Source organism: Cyprinodon tularosa, unplaced genomic scaffold (genome assembly GCF_016077235.1).
Source record: "Cyprinodon tularosa strain WSP-4 unplaced genomic scaffold, ASM1607723v1 ctg806, whole genome shotgun sequence".
Lineage (NCBI taxonomy): Eukaryota > Metazoa > Chordata > Actinopteri > Cyprinodontiformes > Cyprinodontidae > Cyprinodon > Cyprinodon tularosa.
In genome coordinates this window covers 143,216-164,701 of record NW_024039570.1, presented here as the reverse complement: position 1 = coordinate 164,701, position 21,486 = coordinate 143,216, and the positions used below count along the sequence as shown (strand labels likewise).

The 21,486-nt window shown below is 40.7% G+C and overlaps 2 protein-coding genes across 3 annotated transcripts in view; both read right to left on the bottom strand.

Annotated features, from left to right (window-relative positions):
* The window catches only part of kiaa1549la (KIAA1549-like a), a 175,993-nt gene extending 175,281 nt beyond the window's left edge, over positions 1–712 (bottom strand). The window contains exon 1 of the mRNA XM_038271689.1: positions 326–712. Coding sequence (XP_038127617.1) covers positions 326–494 — 169 coding nt within the window. The 5' untranslated portion in view covers positions 495–712. The remainder of the gene's footprint in view (positions 1–325) is intronic.
* A 9,631-nt stretch (positions 713–10,343) lies between these two features.
* LOC119774258 (homeodomain-interacting protein kinase 3-like) overlaps positions 10,344–21,486 on the bottom strand; it is a 49,257-nt gene continuing 38,114 nt past the window's right edge. Inside the window, exons 12-18 of one of the 2 annotated variants that reach the window (XM_038271686.1) lie at positions 20,098–20,249; positions 19,748–19,909; positions 19,300–19,671; positions 19,046–19,207; positions 17,535–17,800; positions 15,967–16,097; positions 10,344–14,010 (exon numbers count right to left, since the gene is read on the bottom strand). In XM_038271686.1, the coding sequence (XP_038127614.1) occupies positions 13,495–14,010; positions 15,967–16,097; positions 17,535–17,800; positions 19,046–19,207; positions 19,300–19,671; positions 19,748–19,909; positions 20,098–20,249 (1,761 nt within the window). In that variant the 3' untranslated portion in view covers positions 10,344–13,494. Of the gene's footprint in view, positions 14,011–15,966; positions 16,098–17,534; positions 17,801–19,045; positions 19,208–19,299; positions 19,672–19,747; positions 19,910–20,097; positions 20,253–21,486 lie in introns of both variants that reach the window. The other variant, XM_038271685.1, reaches the window with a different exon arrangement.

Below are 21,486 nucleotides of genomic sequence, written 5' to 3'. Positions count from 1 at the left end.
ATCCAAAGCTTTGGACCCCTGAGATGAAGGAGCTGTGGGTTCCCAGCGCGCTGCGCTCCATCTGGCTGCCTCACTGAAGGCCTTTAAATCACATGGATCACATTCCCACAGGTTAAATACCACAACATTGATTCTGCGGATCATTTAAACCCCAGCAAAGTGACCCCATGGTGAACAAGGCGCTCCCAGAACAGAATAAATGTTCCGCTCCATCCTAGAAACAAACAGTTGGCAGCAGCTCAGTCAGCTGATTGGATGAAGGTTGTTTCTTTGATGGAAGGAAGGATCAGTCTCTGATCTGGTGAAAGCAGCATCGCGCTCTTACCTTCAGCGGCTGAAGCGCTCTGCATCATCAGGACCAGGAGCGCTCCGATCAGCATCCCAGCCGGGGTTCTCCTCTGCGGACACCGGGCCACCATCCCCGCTTCCCATAGCGTCTGCCTCACTGCCGTTTTATCACCTCCTCTGCGAAGGAGCGCATGTTTGGGAGCCATTGATTAACCAATTATTCCCGGATGAAAAGCATCTAACGGCGCAGATGTGGTAAAAGGCATCCGATCAAGCTGCCCTTTGTTCGGACAAGCAGGGCTCTGCTCTCCATGAGCCGCTGGATGCTCCCACTGGCTCCGCTTCTCTCTCCCTGCTCGCCTCTCAGACCGCGGCGGTCTGTGCGTGAAGCGCAGCTGAGCTCCGAAGTTCCTGCTGCGTCCGCAAGGCGCGCGGATGCGTCAAAGCGCAGCCGCAAGGCCGGAAGACCACTGTGGATGGTTTCAAAATAAAAGCCTGGCTGCATTTAGAGAGGTTGGCATTCATGGGGTGTTTTAAGATTAGATTAGATTAGATTAGATGAGCTTTATTGATCTCACAGCAGAGAAATTCACTGGTCACATATTGGCATAGTAATTAAATAAGGTGCAAACAGGGAGGAAAAGGTGCATTAAGAATAAGAATAAACAAGCAAGCACTGTATATACAGTATATCAAGATAAGAATAAGAATTAAGGTGCAAGTGTATATGTATCACACACAATGAAAAAAAATAATAAATAAAAAATAAATAAAAGGGAGAAACACAGAGATTGAGGTGACATATGTACAATCAGGATGGCTTATATACAGGTGGATTGACTTTTACATAAAAGTGGTATGACTAACAAAGGGCAGCAGACATGGGCGGTTCTAGAGAGGGGCAAACAGGGGCCAGTGCCCCTGTAAATCATGTCCTGGCCCCTGTTATGGCCCCGATACTGAAGACATAATAGAAATTCTAATGATGATATGCGCTTGAACAGACATGGTTACTGATAGGTCCTTTTTATCTGTTTCCTTTTTTTTCCTTTATAAATTATGTTTTATTATTTATTAAAAAAAAAAAGGTGATATATTCAATGGTATGGAGATAGGATCCCAGTTTTCATCTTCCAAATGTTTTTTTCAAAACAAATTTAAAAATATAATCCAATTTTTACAGCTGAATTTATCAGTTTTTATTGAGTTCTAATTCAGATTTTACAGAAAACAGTAGTTTTAACTTATATTAAGTGAAAAATATGTAAAATTCCTAAATTATGAATGTATTGACCTCATAAGAAGTTGAATTTTTATTAAACCTAATTGAATGAAATTTCACTTCATGCAGCTCTCTTAATACATTTGAATCCCTTGCCATGTTTTTTATTTCATGCTTTTCTGTGCCCCCATGTAAACATGCTGGCCCCCTCCTGGCCCCCTGGTACATTTGGTCTAGAACCGCCACTGGCAGCAGAACAAAACAAGTCCCAGAAGCTTGATCCAAACTGTTTCTAAATGTCAGCTTGGACATTTGAGGCGGGGGGTTAAAATACAACAGTGACAGACAGGGCCGGCCCAAGTCACACACAAACTACTGTACAAATACTTTTTAGGTATCTATACTTTACTCCATTACTTATTTTTCTTCCTACTTCTGACTTCTACTCATTACATTTTCACACAAGTATCTGTATTTTCTATTCCTTACATTTTTAAAACAAACGTTTCTCGTTACTCTTGGCTTTGGTTTAATGTTTATAAATATTTATTTCCCATCATGTGCTCCATCCAATGTAGATCATTGGCGCAATCCACATCTAGTGAAAACTAATGGAATTGGATTTCTATACAAATAATCGAATTGGATTTCTATATAAATATTGTAACCAGACACATGTACATTTTATACATGAAGAAAAATTTTTTTAATTTTTGGTCAGAATCAGATAAGGTCCAATGTAAACTTAGAGAAACTTGTTTCTTGTTTTTGAACAACAGGTTATTTGTACACTTTTCTGTTGATGTTGTAACCAAAACTTAAAAACCACAAACAGTTTAACAGTAAAAAAAATGTATACTAGTTTGTTTTATTATTTTCAGCAATACTGAAAATGGACACAAATAGGAAGATGTAAAAATAGCAGTGTAATGTTCTGATCATCAGACTGTTGATGATAAGGGGGGGGGGGCAAAATCACATTTTGCTTAGAGCCCCATGGACATTTGTACCGGCCCTGGTGACCAATATAGATTTATCTAAAACAGAGGCACATCTGTTTGAAGGCTAGTATGAAGCCTGGACTTTTCTTTCTTTTTCCTTTTATAAAAACATTCACTGTATTGACAACTGGTTTATGGAGCCCGTTTCCAACAAAGGCAAATATTAAACATCTTCCAGAAGGTTTAGACGAGGTGTTCAGGGTTAAATCAGAGCCGGAGGATTCACTCTAACGGGCTCCATGCACAAGTCCACTACTTCCTGAAGTTAAGGAAGCTCTTTAGTTAATCCAGGTGTGCATAACCTCAGTAACCATGACCAGACACACCTGGATTAATCAGTTCATCCAGTAATGGAAGACAGGAAACAAAAGAGCTGCCTAAAGTTCAAATAGTAGTGGAGTTGTGCAGTCCTCCCAAAGTTGTTCTATGCATGGACGGTTCTAGACAGGGGCCAACGGGGGCCCCTGTAGATCATGCGCTAGCCCCCTGTTATGACCCCTGTACCGAAGACAAAATACTAAAAGAAATTCTAATGATGATATGCCACAATGTTTGCAAAAAATTACCACAAATCTCCTGAATAAATCAGGAAATAAAACAACGTGATTGGCTCTAAGGAGAGCGGAGACGGAGGACACTCTGAGTTTACTGAAAAAAACGTGCTCACGACCAGCTTAGCAGTGGGAGAATGTTACTATGGCAACAGAAACAGGTTGAGGAAACTCTCTTTGTGAAAGTTATAACTCCTGATTTTACGTTTTTTGAAACGTACCCCTGGTTTCATGTGCTGTTTTAGATTCTCTGCTGGATGTGACATGGTGTTTGTCACACAGGGTTTATCTAACCGTGCCGTGGATGTCACAAAACGGTGTTGGTATGGAGGACCCGAATGCAGAGAAGAGTAGGTTGAGATAAATTTAAGTGGTTTAATTAGGTTCACAGGTAGTGAGGCAGGAGTCAAAAATCCAACAAAAATATCTCAAGAACTAGAATCTAGAAGACATCAGGGAAAAACCAAAAACTAAGAACCTGGAAGAGACGAGGCAGACAGACAGACGATTGTTCAGAGGTTGAAGAGAAGTAAGACGAGGATCCAGCAAACAAGAACTGAAGAGGGAGGGCTTTTAAAGGGGACAGAGACAAAGAGAGAGCTGACGAGGAAATTGGTAACAGGTGCTGGCAGGAAAGAGAAAACAGCAAGGGAGGACAGAGCAGAAAACAGAGCTAGGGATAGAGGACACAAGAGGGCAGCAGAGGACAACAAATGGAAAACCAGGAGGACAGGAACTAACAAGAAAACAACAAAATAATAATTAGACACTAAAACAAGGAGCAAAGTAAGACTGAATACTCTAAATAAACATAAAAAAACCAAGACTGTGACAGTGGAGCTCTGGCTGTACGTTTGTGCTGCTAGAAGCAAATGCTCTGCACCAGTTATTTTATAAAATTTTTATATTTATATTTTGAATATTTTGCGTAAAGAGATGGATGATGACTTGTAGCTGTTTAGTCCTTTAACAACTAAGACTGTTTAAGGCTACAATGTGCCATTAACGGGGTTAACACACCATAGATTGTCCATGAATTTGTATCGATCATCCCTTGTTCTGTTTTATCGCAGTTTTATTTCAACCTTTAAACTTTTGATATGATCTTTCTGATCTTCTAACTACCATTTTAGATCTCATGATTTTACAAATCATGAAATCTAAAATACAAAAACACAATGTGAGTAAATCCTTTATTGTCATTGTCACAAGGTTAATGTAGCTTTTGTGATTTCAAGTTTTCGAATTTTTAAGTTTTCTTTATTTGAAATAGAATTTTAACAGATGGACATTTTACTCTATTTTAATAATCCTTTTAATTCGTTAGTTCCATCGTTCTTTGGTAGGAGTGTTCAGCTTGGGTTTTCCCTTTTTCCAAAACATCATTTGATCTGAAATCTACCCAGACTGCTTACAAACAAATTTTATTGGGATATGCATGGGGTTGGCGTGACTGAGAAGGATGGGTGGGAAAACATGTGATCTGCTGGGTGATCCATAAAAATGACTCATTTTGGAAAATGACAAATAACATCATAAAGCGTTTACATAAAGAAATTAACCATCCAACACAAAACAGGATACAGATTAGATGCAGAAAAACATGTCATGTTTTACGTCAGACAGGAGACATATAATGAATTAACCCCTTGAAGCCTGACTTGATATGTTTTGTGTGTGTTTTTCCATTCAATTAGATGCCATATTAAAATGGTTAATGATACTAAATAAATAGAAATGAAGGTAAAGTATATTTTGTAACAGCATTTATAACAGTGCATAACAAACACTGAGACTAGCAATGGGTTGATGCAAAAACACTATAGCTGCTGTTTGCCTACACTGCAAAAATGTTCTAATATGATTAAAATGTCCTAAAATAAATGCATTTATCCTTAATATGAGCAGAAAAATAAGATGATCTGCCAAAGGAATGAGCATTTTTACCCTTAAAATAAGATAAGATATTATGCACTTGAAATAAGAGACTGCAGTTGTTTGTTTTCTTATTTTAAAAGTACATTGTCTTGTTCCAATGACAAAGTGTCTCACTTACCTGCTCAATTCAAGAAAAAATGCTCTTATTTTAAGAAAAACAGTGTAATACAAGCGGTTTGTTGCTTATTAGCAACAACAGGCATCAAAGGGTTAACTCTATGAGCCACAATGAATGAGAAATGTCAAATAAGACAGACTGATGTAAGAAGAAGAAATGTAGTGGGAAGATGAGCCATGAAGCCACCACAAAAATGAACTGAGACATGATTAAGGTGCAAAATAATAAAAGATTTTAATTGATCTGCATAAAGAAACAATCATCAAGCAAAAAGAAACACATTTTCAAACGACAAATAGTACTCAGCTCAACTTATATCAATACAAATGTATTAATTTCTTTTTAGGCATAGTACCAGTTTACAGTTGACAATCACCGAAATGTTCCCATTGTGGGACAACAAAGGGATTTTCTATTCTATTCTAAACATGTCCAACTGATTAATTATAAAGAAACTAATTTTATCCGGATTTCAATAAATTATTGTCAAGCATCTCAAACAAAGTCCCACTTTTCCAGAGAGTGACCTCAATGAAAAGATGAAAAACACAACTTAATCACAAAAACACGCATAGACGATCTCCACTGACCTTAAGTGGAATCAAAGTGACATTTTTATAGCAGCTATTAGAATAAAGCAAGCCAGTTCATTTCTATTTGTCTGCATTTCATTTTCTCTAACATCAGAATATGTCTAAATCTGGTTTTTAATGATGTATCATGATAGTTTTGTTTTTTGTTTGTTTTCTTTTTTGAGAGAAAAAGTTCTGATTTATTTTTAAAGGTCATTTCCTGTGACAAGGTAACTTATCAGCAGCTTGATGCAGCTTCAGGGAGCCTTTAGTCTGCCTGTTTGGTAAAATTAACAGCAGAAGATGAATTATCTCCAGTTCTTAAAATGATATGAATCAACCCATTTGTGGAGTTTGCATTGCTTTTGGAGCTTGAAGCTGCAGCAACATCTGGAATCAGGCGACAGACAGACGCACTGGTCATTTCAGGTGAATTTGGCGCCCCCTGGTGCCAAGCAGCTGTAAGACTCCCTGTGAATGAACACTGGAGCAAATGGATGCACTCTCTCATCACTGTTTCTAAAGTGGTCAAAAAACGTTATTCCACTTTTACCTATCGAATTCTATAATAAATAATTCATTGGAAACCAAAAAGTGGAAATTGCTTTTTTTTTTAACCATGCTTCAAAGGAACCATTAAAAAAAAAGTATGAAAGAGGTCTGGACAAAAATGATAGGACCATTAAATATTTTGTTGCCCAATCTTTAGAGTCAATCCCTGCCGTAATCCATCCAGGGATATATATATATATATATATATATATATATATATATATATATATATATATATATATATATATAACACATTACCGTTTAAAAGTTTGGGGTCACCCAAACAATTTCGTGTTTTCCTGAAAAGTCACACTTATTCACCACCATACGATGTGAAATGAATAGAAAATAGAGTCAAGACATTGACAAAGTTAGAAATAATGATTTGTATTTGAAAAGGGGATTTTTTTTTTTTTACATGAAACTTTGCTTTCGTCAAAGAATCTTCCATTTTCAGCAATTACAGCATTGCAGACCTTTGGCATTCTAGCTGTTCATTTGTTGAGGTAATCTGGAGAAATTGCACCCCACGCTTCCAGAAGCAGCTCCCACTAGTTGGATTGGTTGGTGTAGGGTCATTGTCCTGTTGTAGGATGAAATTGGCTCCAATCAAGCGCTGTCCACTGGGTATGGCATGGCGTTGCAAAATGGAGTGATAGCCTTCCTTATTCAGAATCCCTTTTACCCTGTACAAATCTCCAACCTTACCAGCACCAAAGCAACCCCAGACCATCACATTACCTCCACCATGCTTAACAGATGGTGTCAGGCATTCTTCCAGCATCTTTTCATTCGCTCTGCGTCTCACAAACGTTCTTCTTTGTGATCCAAACACCTCAAACTTGGATTCATCCGTCCACAACACTTTTTTCCAGTCTTCCTCTGTGCAATTTCTGTGTTCTTTTGCCCATGTTAATCTTTTTCTTTTATTGGCCAGTCTCAGATATGGCTTTTTCTTTGCCACTCTGCCCTGAAGCAGCCGCCTCTTCACTGTAGATGTTGACACTGGTGTTTTGCAGGTACTATTTAATGAAGATGCCAGTTGGGGACCTGTGAGGCGTCTGTTTCTTAAACTAGAGACTCTAATGTACTTATCTTCTTGCTCAGTTGTGCAACGCAGCCTCCCACTTCTTTTTCTACTCTGGTTAGAGCCTGTTTGTGCTGTCCTCTGAAGGGAGTAGTACACACCGTTGTAGGAAATCTTCAATTTCTTAGCAATTTCTCGCATGGAATTGCCTTCATCTCTAAGAACAACAATAGACTGTCGAGTTTCAGATTAAAGTTTTCTTTTTCTGGCCATTTTGAGCGTTTAATTGACCCCACAAATGTGATGCTCCAGAAACTCAATCTGCTCAAAGGAAGGTCAGTTTTGTAGCTTCTGTAACGAGCTAAACTGTTTTCAGATGTGTGAACATGATTGCACAAGGGTTTTCTAATCATCAATTAGCCTTCTGAGCCAATGAGCAAACACATTGTACCATTAGAACACTGGAGTGATAGTTGCTGGAAATGGGCCTCTATACACCTATGTAGATATTGCACCAAAAACCAGACATTTGCAGCTAGAATAGTCATTAACCACATTAGCAATGTATAGAGTGTATTTCTTTACAGTTAAGACTAGTTGAAAGTTATCTTCATTGAAAAGTACAGCGCTTTTCCTTCAAAAATAAGGACATTTCAATGTGACCCCAAACTTTTGAACGGTAGTATATATATAGGAGGATAAGCCCCCAAACGGGATGTACCACCAAAACATAACCGAAGTGGCAGATATATGGAAATCCTACCAATGGCTAGACAGAGCCGGACTGAAGGACAGCACAGAGGCACTCATCATGGCTGCACAGGAGCAGACCCTGAGCACTATAGAAATGGAGGCCCAGATCTACCACACCAGACAAGACCCCAGATGCAGACTGTGCAAAGAGGCCCCTGAGACAATCCAGCACATAACTGCAGGGTGTAAGACGCTGGCAGGGAAAGCTTACATGGAGCGCCATAATCAATGGCTGGAATAGTGTACAGGAACATCGCTGCAGAGTATGGGCTGGAAACCCCAAGGATACTCCGCAAAACCCTTAAAGGAAAATTCCGGTTTTTAACACTTTTAGCCCCTTTTCTGTAGTGTCCAGGATGAAATCGAATGATCGACACCAAAATTTTGACGATTGGTCCTGTCTCGGCTATTTGGCTCATGCAGAATCCCCCCCTGGCTGCTTCAGAATGGCTTGCATAGTGCATGTCCGATAATGTCCTTAAAACAACCTTAAACGCTCTTTTTTTTTAATATGCTACTCATCGGGTCGTCAGCGCTGTTCAATGGCGTTCCAAAAAAGTTTCGTGAAGAAAAAACGTTCCTGTCTTGTTTTATTTAGCATTTTGTAAATCCCAGAACTATTTTTTCCAATACATCACAACCGCTTATAAACTTCCGCTTCGAATCTGAAGCGTTGCACACTCCAGACCACTAGTTGGCGACGGTATCCTCTACCGTCAAACTCAAAGTCCAATATGTCCTCCTCAAGAATCCACCTTTCGTATTCCATTTTCAGAGTTTTTTTAAGTGTTTAACAGAGACGTTAGCACCTCGACGTCGGAGTACACAGAGTGAAGCAGAAACACTTGGGCCTTGCGAAAAAACTACAACTAGGCGTAAACAGGCCCCATTTCCGTTTCCGGTGGCGGAGGGATATTGACTATTCCAACAGAACTCAATGGGATTTACAAAATGCTAAATAAAACACTACAGGAACGTTTTTTCTTTACGAAACTTGTTTTTGAACGCCATTGAACAGCGCTGACGACCCGGTGAGTAGCATATTTAAAAAAAAGAGCGTTTAAGGTTGTTTTAAGGACATTATCGGACATGCACTATGCAAGCCATTCTGAAGCAGCCAGGGGGGGATTCTGCATGAGCCAAATAGCCGAGAAAGGACCAATCGTCAAAATGTTGGTGTCGATCATTCGATTTCATCCTGGACACTACAGAAAATGGGCTAAAAGTGTTAAAAACCGGAATTTTCCTTTAAGCTCCCAGGCCTCTGGTAGAGGAGCCTAGCTTTGAATCAGCTGGATGATCTGGTGAAGTGTAAAGTGCCTTGACATGATATGTGTTGTGAATTGGCACTATATAAATAAACTGAATTGAATATACACTCTGGGTCTTTTCCTCCTGGTCAACCACCATCTCCAACTCTAGACCTCAGCAGCTGATGCCCTGAAACCTGCAGAGATGTCTTTCTCCTGCAGACCTCAGTTAACTCAGAAGAGATTAAATTAAATCAGGAAAGTTAAATCAGGAAAGTTAAATCAGGGAGAAATCTAACAGTTACTTGGCAGCCTTTAACCGTTTATAGGGCAATATACTTTGGAAATCAAAATTTCAGGCTAATAGGGCTATTGGAGGACCTCAATTAGTATTGTAACATTTAAAAAATGTGTGTATTTTGATGGCAAACATTAAGGTCAATGTAATAAGAAAGTCCAACTTACCCTAAAATATTAAGAAAAATAAAAGTTATTCTATAAGAAATCAATGAAAAATACAGAGCGAAATACTTTTTTTTTTTTTACAGCATAACCTTAGAGCGTACATTTTATCTTGGCTTTTGAACATTTTCATTGTTTTTTAAAACTTTAACTTAAGCTCAACTTAAACTTTTTCTCAAGGTAATGTATGTTAGGTAATATATTATTCAAGGTGTCATCTAATTGGTCAAATGCCAAAAATAACACGTACAGCCATGTAGCAGTATGTTTGCTGAATGGCTGGATATAGATCTTTCACTTCTAGACCTCAGTGAGGGACGGAGTGGGATTCCACCTGTAAGAGGTATGCAGGTGATCAAAAACGATAATTTGCCCTATAAAGGGTTAAGAAATAAACATTAGGGACAAAGCTGTAGAGATGTGCTCCTGCTTGAGGGCTCCAGCCTTTATAAATTGTTGGAGTTTTTTTGTTTTTGAATTTTCCGCTTCTTTTTAAAGTTGCTTTACAATATAAAGTACTCCTGGTTCAAACTGAGCTATTGATGCCATTAATCTGTGCTTTTTCAATGCTTTACAATGAAGAAATTACCCAAAAAGAACAACAGCCACTGAAGCAAAAGATTTTTTTTTAATTCAAAGTGAATCTCAACATATTATACAATAAATTCATAATTTGACACTCACCAATAAGAGTCACCAAGAAGGAACCCGCTTTTTGTGACAAAGTACATAAGGCTTGGTCACATTGAAACTCACTGAGAACTAGAGAGGGAGGGAGGGGGGGTGACCGCAAACTGTTAAGACACACATCAATACATCCAAACAATTATTTTCCCAGTCCTCATATATGGTTGTATATTGCACAGTGCAGTGGCTACAAGTCACACTAGAGTAGCATTTAGGATTAACAAACAAAAAATCAAGGAATAAAAATCATAAAGCCACAAAATTTTACACACATTTCCAACAGTAACAGCTTCAATTTTGCAATTGTGTCGACATGTTTGTGCCTAAACATGATCAATCAAGTTTAATTTCATATGGATTCAAATTAAGCAGAAGTTCATCTACATATTCTGCAGCATGAACATGTTGATTGATATGAGATTTTTTATTTTATGTTGGTTCCCAGTGATCAGGGTGCTGTGGATTACATCACCTGATAAAAAAAAAAGCTCACCACAAGCTTTTAGAAGCATTAACTTTGGTTTTAAACGTTTTTAGGCCTGTTGTGATGCTAAAGGCTACAGGGCTCCATGTGCTGGGGATTTACCCGCCCAAAGCAATCAGTCCAAAGTGGTGGTGGCTGGGATTACAGCATGGGGCGCCACCAGTCCCCAGGGGGTGGCAGGGATGCACACCACAAAATAATAAACCAGAAACCATTGGGTGAGCACAAACACTAAACCTTAAACATGAGCAAACAGTAGAATAGCAAACAAAAAAATACACCCAAATACCTAAAAACATAAAACCATTCCACTGTTCTGTAATAATGAGATCAGGGAGGGAAACCTTTGGACCTAAACCTTGATTATGACAGATGGATAAAGCATTAAAAAAAAGGAAGAAAAAAAAAAACAGACCCCTTACAAAACAATGTCTACCAATGGTAATAGCTGCATACAAGTACTATCAACACCCAAAACTGTGAAAAACACTTTACTTTCAAACCAAATATTGATTTCTTGACTTCCACAAATACATTCACAATGAGAGATAAAGCTTTGCATTTGTGAACGTCACTCAGGCCCCATGGATTTTAGTGCTGCACGGTGTTCTTGGTGAGTAAAACATTCCCTGATTTAGGATTTTCTTAGGATTCTGTAAAAATTTTAAATAAAATCGAACGCAAGATTGTTTTCACCTTCGTCTTGTGAACAAAACTTTGGGGGGTTTCATCACGCGGATACAGGATCCGACCCCAGAAAGGAGCTCAGCCTACATCTGACCGACCGCTTTGATATCGCACACATCGTCCATCGGCCACCGGCGGAGGAAAAGGCACTACGTTATACAGTACGGAGAGTTGCAAAATACAGTCCTATAACGGAAATAAAAAGCCGCGCGTGGAAAGGAAAGACGGTAATACATCACAACGGTTACAGAATCGAAGAGCGAACCCAGCCTACGTTTGAAATACTGACGCTAAATACACACACACACCCAAAAGAAACAGAATAATAAAAAAAAGGAAAACTGAACTTCCAATACAGCAGTTTACAAACACTTCAAAAACAACAAAGTCAATATACAGAGGCACTAGCATAAAGGAGTAGCATTCAATGCACTCTATGATCAGAAGAAGATCCACGGATGCTTCATCTAGCTGTCCAAACTACAACACTAAGCAGAGACTGCAGGCCAGAAAGAGATTAATCCTCTAAATTCACAGCTACCAAGTGGCGGATAATCAGTACATAGCAGCTTATTATCTATACATTCCAAATACAATTAGCAAACAGCTCAGAAAAATAAAACCTCAACCTCTAATCATCTTTAAAATAGAGATTTTACAATATATTCCAGAAAATATTAAATCCACGACTGCAACGATATACACCGGAGGTGACAGAAATATGATCGACCGTGCTTCCGAAATGATTAACGAGAAAAGTCTTTGGTGTTGATTGGAGTGAAACGCCGGCTAAAGATAACGACACACCGGGAAAAAAAAAAACGCACACAAAACAAAAATAATAATAATCACGGCTTCGCTTCCACCCTGAAGGAATGTATGAAAACCGACGACGGGTTTCGACACTCGCGGGGGGAAAAGGGGGATAAAAGCTCCGTCGACAATAATTACTGATACGACTAATACTCCAAAGCCCAGCAGTGATACTGTTAAATCGATAGGTTACTTCCAACACTGAGAAGAATGGTAGAAGCTAAAAACATTTAAAGTTCACGCCACTCCCAAAAACTAAAACGCATGGATGCAAATCAAGCCTAAATGCAAGATAATAAAAACACAGCAACCCAGAGGATCTAGATTGTATTGCAGTTACAGTAAACAGTGACAATACTGTTATGAATTAAGTACTATAGTGAATAGAAATCGATTATCAAAATATCAAATCACTCTTTATGTACATTAAAAGCTAATTCAGTCAGAGCCCTGTATGTGCAGCCTCTAGTCCGATTAAACCCACGCCGAGTTAAAAAGTGGAAAGTAAAACAAGCCCAACATCTGATCCTCATCCGCTGTTCAAAGCCCGTCGCTCACAGAGCCTGGAGGTTAAGTGCTGCAAGCCCATTTCAATTCAAACCTACAATCTAAACCGTCCTGAAGTGACAAAGACTGGAGAAGAAGGTTAAGGCACTAGAAGGAACTGGTCACACTAACAGGAGACTTGGATCCGGGTTTGCGCTGCCGAACCAGCAGATCCGAGCTGCAAGGCAACACAGATAAAGGGAACGGAGGCTGAACGACCCCAACCAACAAACAAGGGGAAAAAAATCATTTCCAGCCTTTATTAAGATCGGATCGTTGACAGGAGGTAACGAACAGACGCGTTTAGAGGAAAGTCTTCCAACAGGAAGTCTCTGCTTGAACAGACAAACCCGTCAATTACAGAAAACGTTCTTTAAATCACTTCTTTAATTCATCCAGGTAATAAAAACACTCCTCTTCCTCAACAGAAGTGTTCGTGTTGTGCTCTGCTGAGGGGGGGTCTCCCTGCCCAGGTTGCAGCCCCGCCCCATTTCTCCTTCAGCCTCCTGGTCAGCAGGAGGCGCCGCTCCTCCGTGCCGCTCCTCAGATGTAGGAGAACTGGGGGTGGTGGCTGAGCTTGGTGGGGCTCAGGTGGAAGCCTGTGAAGGCGGCGGGGGAGGCCAAGTATGGGTGAGGTGGGGGCGGGGGAGGAAAGGGCGGCTTGAACTGGTGGGGGTGGTGGGTGTAGCTGGGTTGATGGTGGGGGTTTACAGTCGGGGAGGGAAGGAGCCGGTGCGTGGCGGCGGGGTGGTGGGGGTGTGCGCTGATGCCCAGGGTGACCTGGTGGAGCAGCGCTCCGCCTTGGGGGTGAGAGAGCCCAAAGCCATGCTGGAGGAGAGGGGGAGGGCGAGAGGGCAGGATGGGGTGATGGGCGGCGGCGAGGGGCCCGCTGGAGGGGTAGGAGAGCAGGGTGTGGGGGGCGGTGGAGGTGTGCGTGGGGCTGCTGTGGTGCAGGTGTGTGAAGGTGTGTGTGTGGACAGTGGGGGGGATGTAGGCGTGCGGCCGCAGCGGCGCGTAGTTTCCGTTCCACTCTTTGCTGCTGAGGTTGGAGGCGAATTGCTGCAACAGAAACACGAAGCAGGTGAGAAACTTTCAGGCGAAAAGCAAGACAGGATCAAAAAAAGTTTCAGAAAAGTTAAAAAACAAACAACCGGATTTTATTTTCTCAAGTTTGAAGACGCTTCGCTTCCATTCCAGGAAGCCTTTTCAATTCAAAATGGCTGAATTAGCGCTGAGTTCCAAGCATTATAGAGTAGCTCCGTAAAAATTCAAAAAATATCCACTGGACTTGGTTTTCAAGATTTGAAGACGTTTCTCCACCTCTCCAGGAAGCTTTCTCAATTCAAATGTCTGGATCCGCAGTGAGTTTGAGTCTTATATAGACAACGCCTTGTATCGCTTGGAAACATGCAATAGAAACTGAATAGAAACTGACTGAGAACCTTCATCAGCATTATAGAGTAGCCCAACGATCAAAGTTCACCGAGAAAAAAAATCCTTAGGTTAAGTGTATTAACTCGACCCTTAATTTGAGTAGGTAAATGAGATAATAGGCCAATGGAATGACTATTTCTACTCTTAAAATAAGACAATTAGAAAATATCCACTTGAAATAAGACAATGCAATTGTGTTTTTTTTATTTTAAATGCCAATGGAATGACTATTTCTACTCTTAAAATAAGACAATTACATAATATCCACTTGAAATAAGACAATGCAATTGTGTTTTTTTTATTTTAAATGCAAATGTCTTGTTCCATTGGCAAAATGTCTGTTATCTCCTCAATTCAAGAACAAATGCACTTATTTTAAGAAAAAAATGACTTATCTAGATTTCAATTTTTCCTGTGTTGTATGCTTCTAAATAAATGTTCAAAACATTATTTTCCTATCTTCCTTGTTGTTGGACTTTGGTAGCAATCCAAACTTCAGGACCAAAAGTCAATTTAGATTCGTTTCCTGGATTTTAGATTGTACAAAATGTGAGACGTAGCTCTTAGTAACTTCTAGTTCAATTTGATCCCTACTGACCAATGGCGTAATGACACACCAATAGGCAACATTATCTGGGTGGGTCCCATATGAAGTACAACACCTGATAAAGGTTCAGGATACGGCGCCAGTTTAATAAATCAGCCAAGATACACCCCCCCTCCACCAACAGCTCTTCCTTCCTTTTTCTCTTCTGGAATCCACTTAAGTACCTATTTTCGGTATACATCGTCGCTAACACATTGTACGTAACAGCAATCTCAAGTTATTAGGATTCTATTATTGACCGTCCGGTGGTGGTTCTTGCTCCTCGAGTGCCTGATTGGGATCTTCTTTTGGTCAAAGCTTTGTGCTGTTCCCCTTTAGAGCCCCTGAGTGGGTTTCATAAGGCTGCTTTTTTGTTAGCCATTTTTTCAGGTAACAGGGTTGGTGAGCTGCATGCCCTTTCTATGGATCCCTCATGTCTCTGATGGGATCCAAATGGTTCTGTTGTTAGCTTGTGGCTAAACACTGCATTTGTCCCCAATGTGTTGCCCCATTCGCATTGCAGCCTGCTGTTCAGGTCCGATTTCAGTCTGGTTCCACTGAGAAGGGGCCTTAGTGGTTGTGCCCTGTAGACGCTCAGACCAGCTTTTGGTGTGTGGTAAGTAGGCTCCAAGCCCTCTAGCGGTCAGTAGGAACAAAATAAAAAGTTCCTTTGACTATAACTACAGTTCAAATGAATCCCCAATAACCGCCTGAGATTCTCTGTCAGTCTGAATACTTGCTTCCGCAAGAAGATTCTGTAGGAACAGAGCCCTGGATGACGGCAGCATATATAGCCTCAGAGGGGTCATCCAGGGTGTCACAGGTGGGACTCTGTTGGTATAATTACTTGAACTGTGCATGTGCGAAGGCAACATTCAGTGGTTTCAGCAAAAACGTTTTCTCCTGCCTTTCCTAATTTTACCATTCCCACCTTTAAACAGCAATTATTCCACAGCAGTTAAAACTCTGAAAGGGTCAGTAATCACTGAACTAACCTGACCAAAGACCAGGTGGTTCTGCTGCCGCGTCAGGATGGGGGCGGATGGCAGGAGGGGGACGGAGGAGGCAGTACTCTGCTGTCCTAGGAGGCTGCAGCACCCTTTGGATCGGGACCAGGATTCTGAGACTGAAGAAAGAAGAGCAGGAGGAAGTTAATCAAGTAAACTCTAAAATGGAAAAAAAACAAAACAAGCTAAAAAGGTAAGGAAAAAAGACGCAATCAATCAATCAACCAGATATCGGAATCTGAAAATCTGTCATGATCAATTTTCCCAATGTTGTCTTTTAAAAAAAAATCACGCAAGAATTTGTTTTTTGATAAACCAATAAAGTTACATAAACCAAATCAGTATGGGGTAGATGCACTTGATAAATAATTTAGGAAGACTTCATAATTATACCAGTTTCAGTTGTTGAGAATATTGATTTCTCTCATAAATTATACATTTAAAATTTTTATGCTTAAACTCCAAAAAAATGGATGACTTAAAAAAAATATTTTTTTATGTTGTATTGACAGAATCATACAACAGGATTATATGCAGTTATTGTAGGATGTTTAGAGATATAAATTACAGTTCATTTCGTATTATTAGTTATTTTAAAAAATGAACTCAAAGAATAAAAAAAAAAAACACTAAAGACTTTAAAAATTATTCAAAAAAAAAGCAAAGGCTGCTCTTTAAATGAAAATGCCCTCGACGGGAAAACTTGTCAAAGTGAATTCAGTCCTGATATCTGACTTTTTATGGTTTTATCACTGAAGGATTTAAAACAGAAACACAGCATCGAAAAAGTAAATGAAAAGAAAAAGAGAACCTGAAGGAAGAAGAAATTCCAGGCACTCAGAAAATGAAGTGAAAAACAAATGACCCCACAGACGCCGATGTGCATCAGTTTCAAACCATCAGGATTTTAACCAACAATCACGGAGGACAGAAAGTTAGAAACTGATCTCTCATCGGTGACCTTGGGCAACTTTTGCTGTTGTAAAGCGAGAACCAGCAGAGAAAATTAAATTAAAAACAGCATGGCCTCTCTCCAGATAAAATGCATCCATTATTCCCTCAATAGGAACATAAATGTTGAGAAATGATTCATGATCTCAGAACAAGCTCTTCCTCTTCTCCTCTTTATCTTAGAAGAACAGAGATACTTAAAAGGAGAAATAGTGACTTAAAGTTCCCAAAAACTCTTAGTCTTTTTTCTGATCAGAGCTTGATATACTAAAAGGAAAGTTATTAGAGATAAGCAAAGCCAGCAGCTTGCTTATTATAGATGCATCTATGAGGAGTAAAGGCTACAGCTGAATAAAATCTCTGCTGGTGTCTCTGGATCACCTGTTATGGCCGCTACGACCCACTAGGGGGCTGTAAGGCCCTACTTCTTCCATTTGACCTACAAAGCAGATGCAGCCAAAGCACAGTTGACACCGCATGGCAGGTGGTAGATGAAGAAACGTTTGTGGTTAAAAAGAAAACATGTTTCTTGGTGGATTAATGCACAATTTTTCACTGGTAGCGAATAAAAAAAAAAAAAAAAAGAAGATCTATTTTCCTCTGACCTGTTCTCTGGACTCGCTCCTGCAGCTTGTGGGTTCTGCTGTTGGTCTGCACCCTCATCGGTGGAACTATCATGGTCCTGATGCCTCTGGGGCTCCGGTCCTGCTCACAGGGGGGGGTTAGCGGAGCCAACACGGCAGCTAAAGGAGAGCGGTTGTTGTCAAGGTAACGGTAGGCGCTGTTGCTGTGCTGGGATTTTGACGTGTCCGATGAGGGCGAGCCTTCCACCGTGTCACAGCCGCTTTCATGGCCGTCATCCTCAGACATGCTGAACAAAAAGGTTGGAGGAGGCCATTAATGCAGTTAACCAGCTACTGGGTGCTCAGATGGGTTCTTCTGAATAATAATAAAACTACATTTCATGGTCATCTTTTTTTTTTTAAGGTTATGCAGCCCTGAAATCCTTTTCTCATTAGATCAACAAGAGGAGCAGCAGAGAAGAGGGGATGATCAATGACCCAGAACTGAAGTGAACCCAGGAGGGCTTAATCTTTCTTTCTTTTAGATGTCATCTCACCAAGAGTTTGTGCGCAACGAATCCAGCTAGTCATGCGGATCCATTTGTTGTAGGTTGATTTTAACATTTTACCAAAACTCAAACTAGTAACATTCACTGGATTACAAGTGTCTTAAAATAAATAAATTCTGCTTTTCACAGCAACTACACTGACTGACAATGCAGGCTGTGGATCGACGGCTCACTTTGATGCCTCCCAACAATAAAATAAACTGTTAGAATATGACAACCATATTACTGAAGAACAGTGAACATTAATTCTTCCTAGAGTCACAATAAGGTGGATTAGCAAACTTTGTAACCTTCATCAAAGTAACCGAGGAAGTGATATGAAATGTTGAATTTTTGACTGAGAAAGAATATTATCAGTCTTTTCTTAAAATTTGAACAATACTAGATTAAATTCTTTAGCCTATGAATAAAACTGATCAATAGAAGAAGAAAATACATTATAAAATGTTCAATAATTCCACTGAACTCCATCCAGAACCACATGGCATTCTGGGGGATGTAGGCAGAGAAAAGAATTTAGCCCTGAACCTAACAGCCAAACTAAAAGCAAGGTTGATGGTAGGGCTGATCTGTGAGGATGTAAACAAACATTTTGCTTAAAACGAACTGTCCATTTTTTTAGATTAGATTAAAATATGTTTGATTAAATTAATTGATAACATTCACTATAAAGTTATTTCTGTCATTGTTTTAATGTTGCCTTTATCCACTAAAAGGCGCTGCTATTTATTCTTAAAGGTAAAAATAGATAGGACTTAGTTTGGGATTATTCATGTCATTTACATTGCTACTTATTTAAAAATGAAAAAGCATATTGATAAGACCACAAAGTTCACACAGCTCATCTAAAATCCCTGCAGCTTGTTTCATGCACAGTACAGAAAATGTCAAACAAAATGGTGCTAAAGCTAAAGGTGACCCTCTGCGCCTCATCTGCGCTGATGGGAACAGACGGGTAGCTCTTTGTTTGCGTCAGGGGGCTACCTGTTTGGCCTTTTGCACGGTGAGACGGAAGGGCTGGACTGCAGAGAGTTGGAGGCGAAGGAACTGGTGCTGAGGCTGCTGTCAGGGCTGCTGAGGGAACACACCCTCTCCATCGACACACTGGTGTTTCTGCAAGCCTCACATCCACATTTTCCTTTACATCTGTTGGTGATTTAGTAGATTTATTTTACATCAATGCAGAGGATCAACTGTCACCACGGCAGTGTCACAGCAGCTGTTTTATCTTTACTCACTGATTCAGATGGCATCCCTGACCGCCTTCGTTTCCCACCTGGTCCTCTTCTTCACTCAGATCGCTACGGATACTGATCACGCTGGGAGCCGGACTCGGCGTGTCGGCCATCAGGACCGCCACGTCGCGTTGCGGCTGCCTGGACGCGTCTAACTGTCTGTTTCCACTTGCCGTTGTCTCTTTAAAGCAGTTTTCTTTCAGCTCTGGGCCATCTTTTTCCACATTTGTTTTTTGGATATCTGGTCGTCGGGATTCCACCAGGGGCGCCTCCCTCTGCGGCTGCCCTCTTCCTGCCACTGCATGCCCGACGACGTCGGCCATTTTGGGAGACCGACATGCTGATACTTGAACGTTGCTAGGGTGGGACAGGTTCCTTTCATGGAAAACGATCAAAAGGTCAGATCAAACCAGATGTTGGAGCAGTTTAAATATAGGAGGCAGAAGCTCACCGGTTGTGCCCTTGTCTGTTCCGTTTATTGGCTGGTTGCGGCCACACAACATGAGCTATGCCGATGTTGATTGGCTGATGTGCAGAAAGGGATGGCATCTGATTGGTCAGGAGAGGCTGCTGCATCACTGCGCTGTAGTGGCTGTTGTGTGGGCGAGCTTTTCTGAAATAAAAAAAATAAAGAAGTTTTATACAAATGCACTGAATAAGTAAATAAAGTCTTAATTTGAGTAAGCAAAATAATTAAAATCTGATTTTTAAATAATAAAGTTAAAATTACAACATATTTCCATTGAGTCCACGTTTTACAGGTGTGCACTTTCCTAAACGTTTGGAATGACTAAGACTCACCCCCAGTCACCTATCCTTTGTGGTCCAGCCGTGGTGTCACCGGTAAGGGCAGGAGGGGGCGGTTGAGGTGGGTGAGAGGGTGGGGGCCCCACAGGAGTCATCTGCTGCCACGCTGCTGGCACCAGCAGCTGCTGGCCTCGGCCAGACCAGGCCTGCTGCAAGAAATAAGAAAAAAAAACAATTTAAAATGCATTAAAGCAACACTGCAACTGTTAGCCACTATGGGGCTACACCTGCAACTTCTAGGGTTAGTGCTGCTGAAAGCGACTGGCACCACCGCACTGTGCTTGACAATCAAACCATCTCCCTCCATGGTTCTGGTTCCAACAGCAGACCACAGAGTCCCTGATAAAGGCAAGGAAACATTCACCCCCTAGATTAAATCCCATATCAGACAACCTAGTAGTATGTCTGATCAGCTAACAGTCAGATCTGTTTTGGTGGCTAACAACTTTGAGCTAAGTTAGCTCTGGTGTTTAAGAAGATCTGAGATACAGCCAGACATTTTTTTCAATCGTTGCACGCAGATACAAGTCACTGTTCCACGAATCTGCAGTGTTTAAAAGTTAACAGCTGTTTACATGGTGTATGTTCCCACACTGTGCGACCCGACGCTCTGATGCGATCTACCTGCTCACACTGTACGTCTAAAAACCACGTTGGACTCAGTTCCACAGTGAGATGGCGCTACTCGGACTCGTCTCTCCGGAAGCCACTAGAGTGAAACGCGCTGCCTTGGCAATTTGTGCAATTTTGTGCTGAAAGCCCTAAATAGAAAAGACAACAAGGTATTTGGACAAAGACATGGCTGAGCAAACATGGCTACTGCGGTCTGTCATTTTAACAGAAAGAACTCCTTTTCACTCGCACCGCCGCCATGCTTCTGTGTTTACATCTGAGAGGAAGAAGAAGAAGATTCATTGTTTGTCCACTGTGCGTCAGACTATATCAAACATGTTTGATTTTCTCCCAGCCTCACAACTCCTGATCCGGAGGTGGTATTGAGAGGCTGATCGCCCCTCGTTACCCCGTGTACACGACGCACGATCAGGCTGAAAGTCGGCCCGATCGAAAAATTCTCGTACAAGGAGAAAGTCGGCCTGAAAAGGGCAAAAAAAAAAAAACTCGCACAGTGTAAGCCTGGCTTTAGCGAGTTCTGAGAATAGAGGTCCACATGGAGAATCGATACGCACCAAGTCCTGCATATTGACCTGAACAACCATTTAATACATCCAATCTCAGATTAAGTTAGCCTTTCTTTCAAAAGCAACAGAGTGCTGTTAAAGTTACGGTTTCTACACTTTTCTTACTGGGCTCTACTTTGATTTACAATGTTCATGTTTCCAGAGAAATCAGATGAGACATGGCTTATTGGTTAATTCTGGTCCC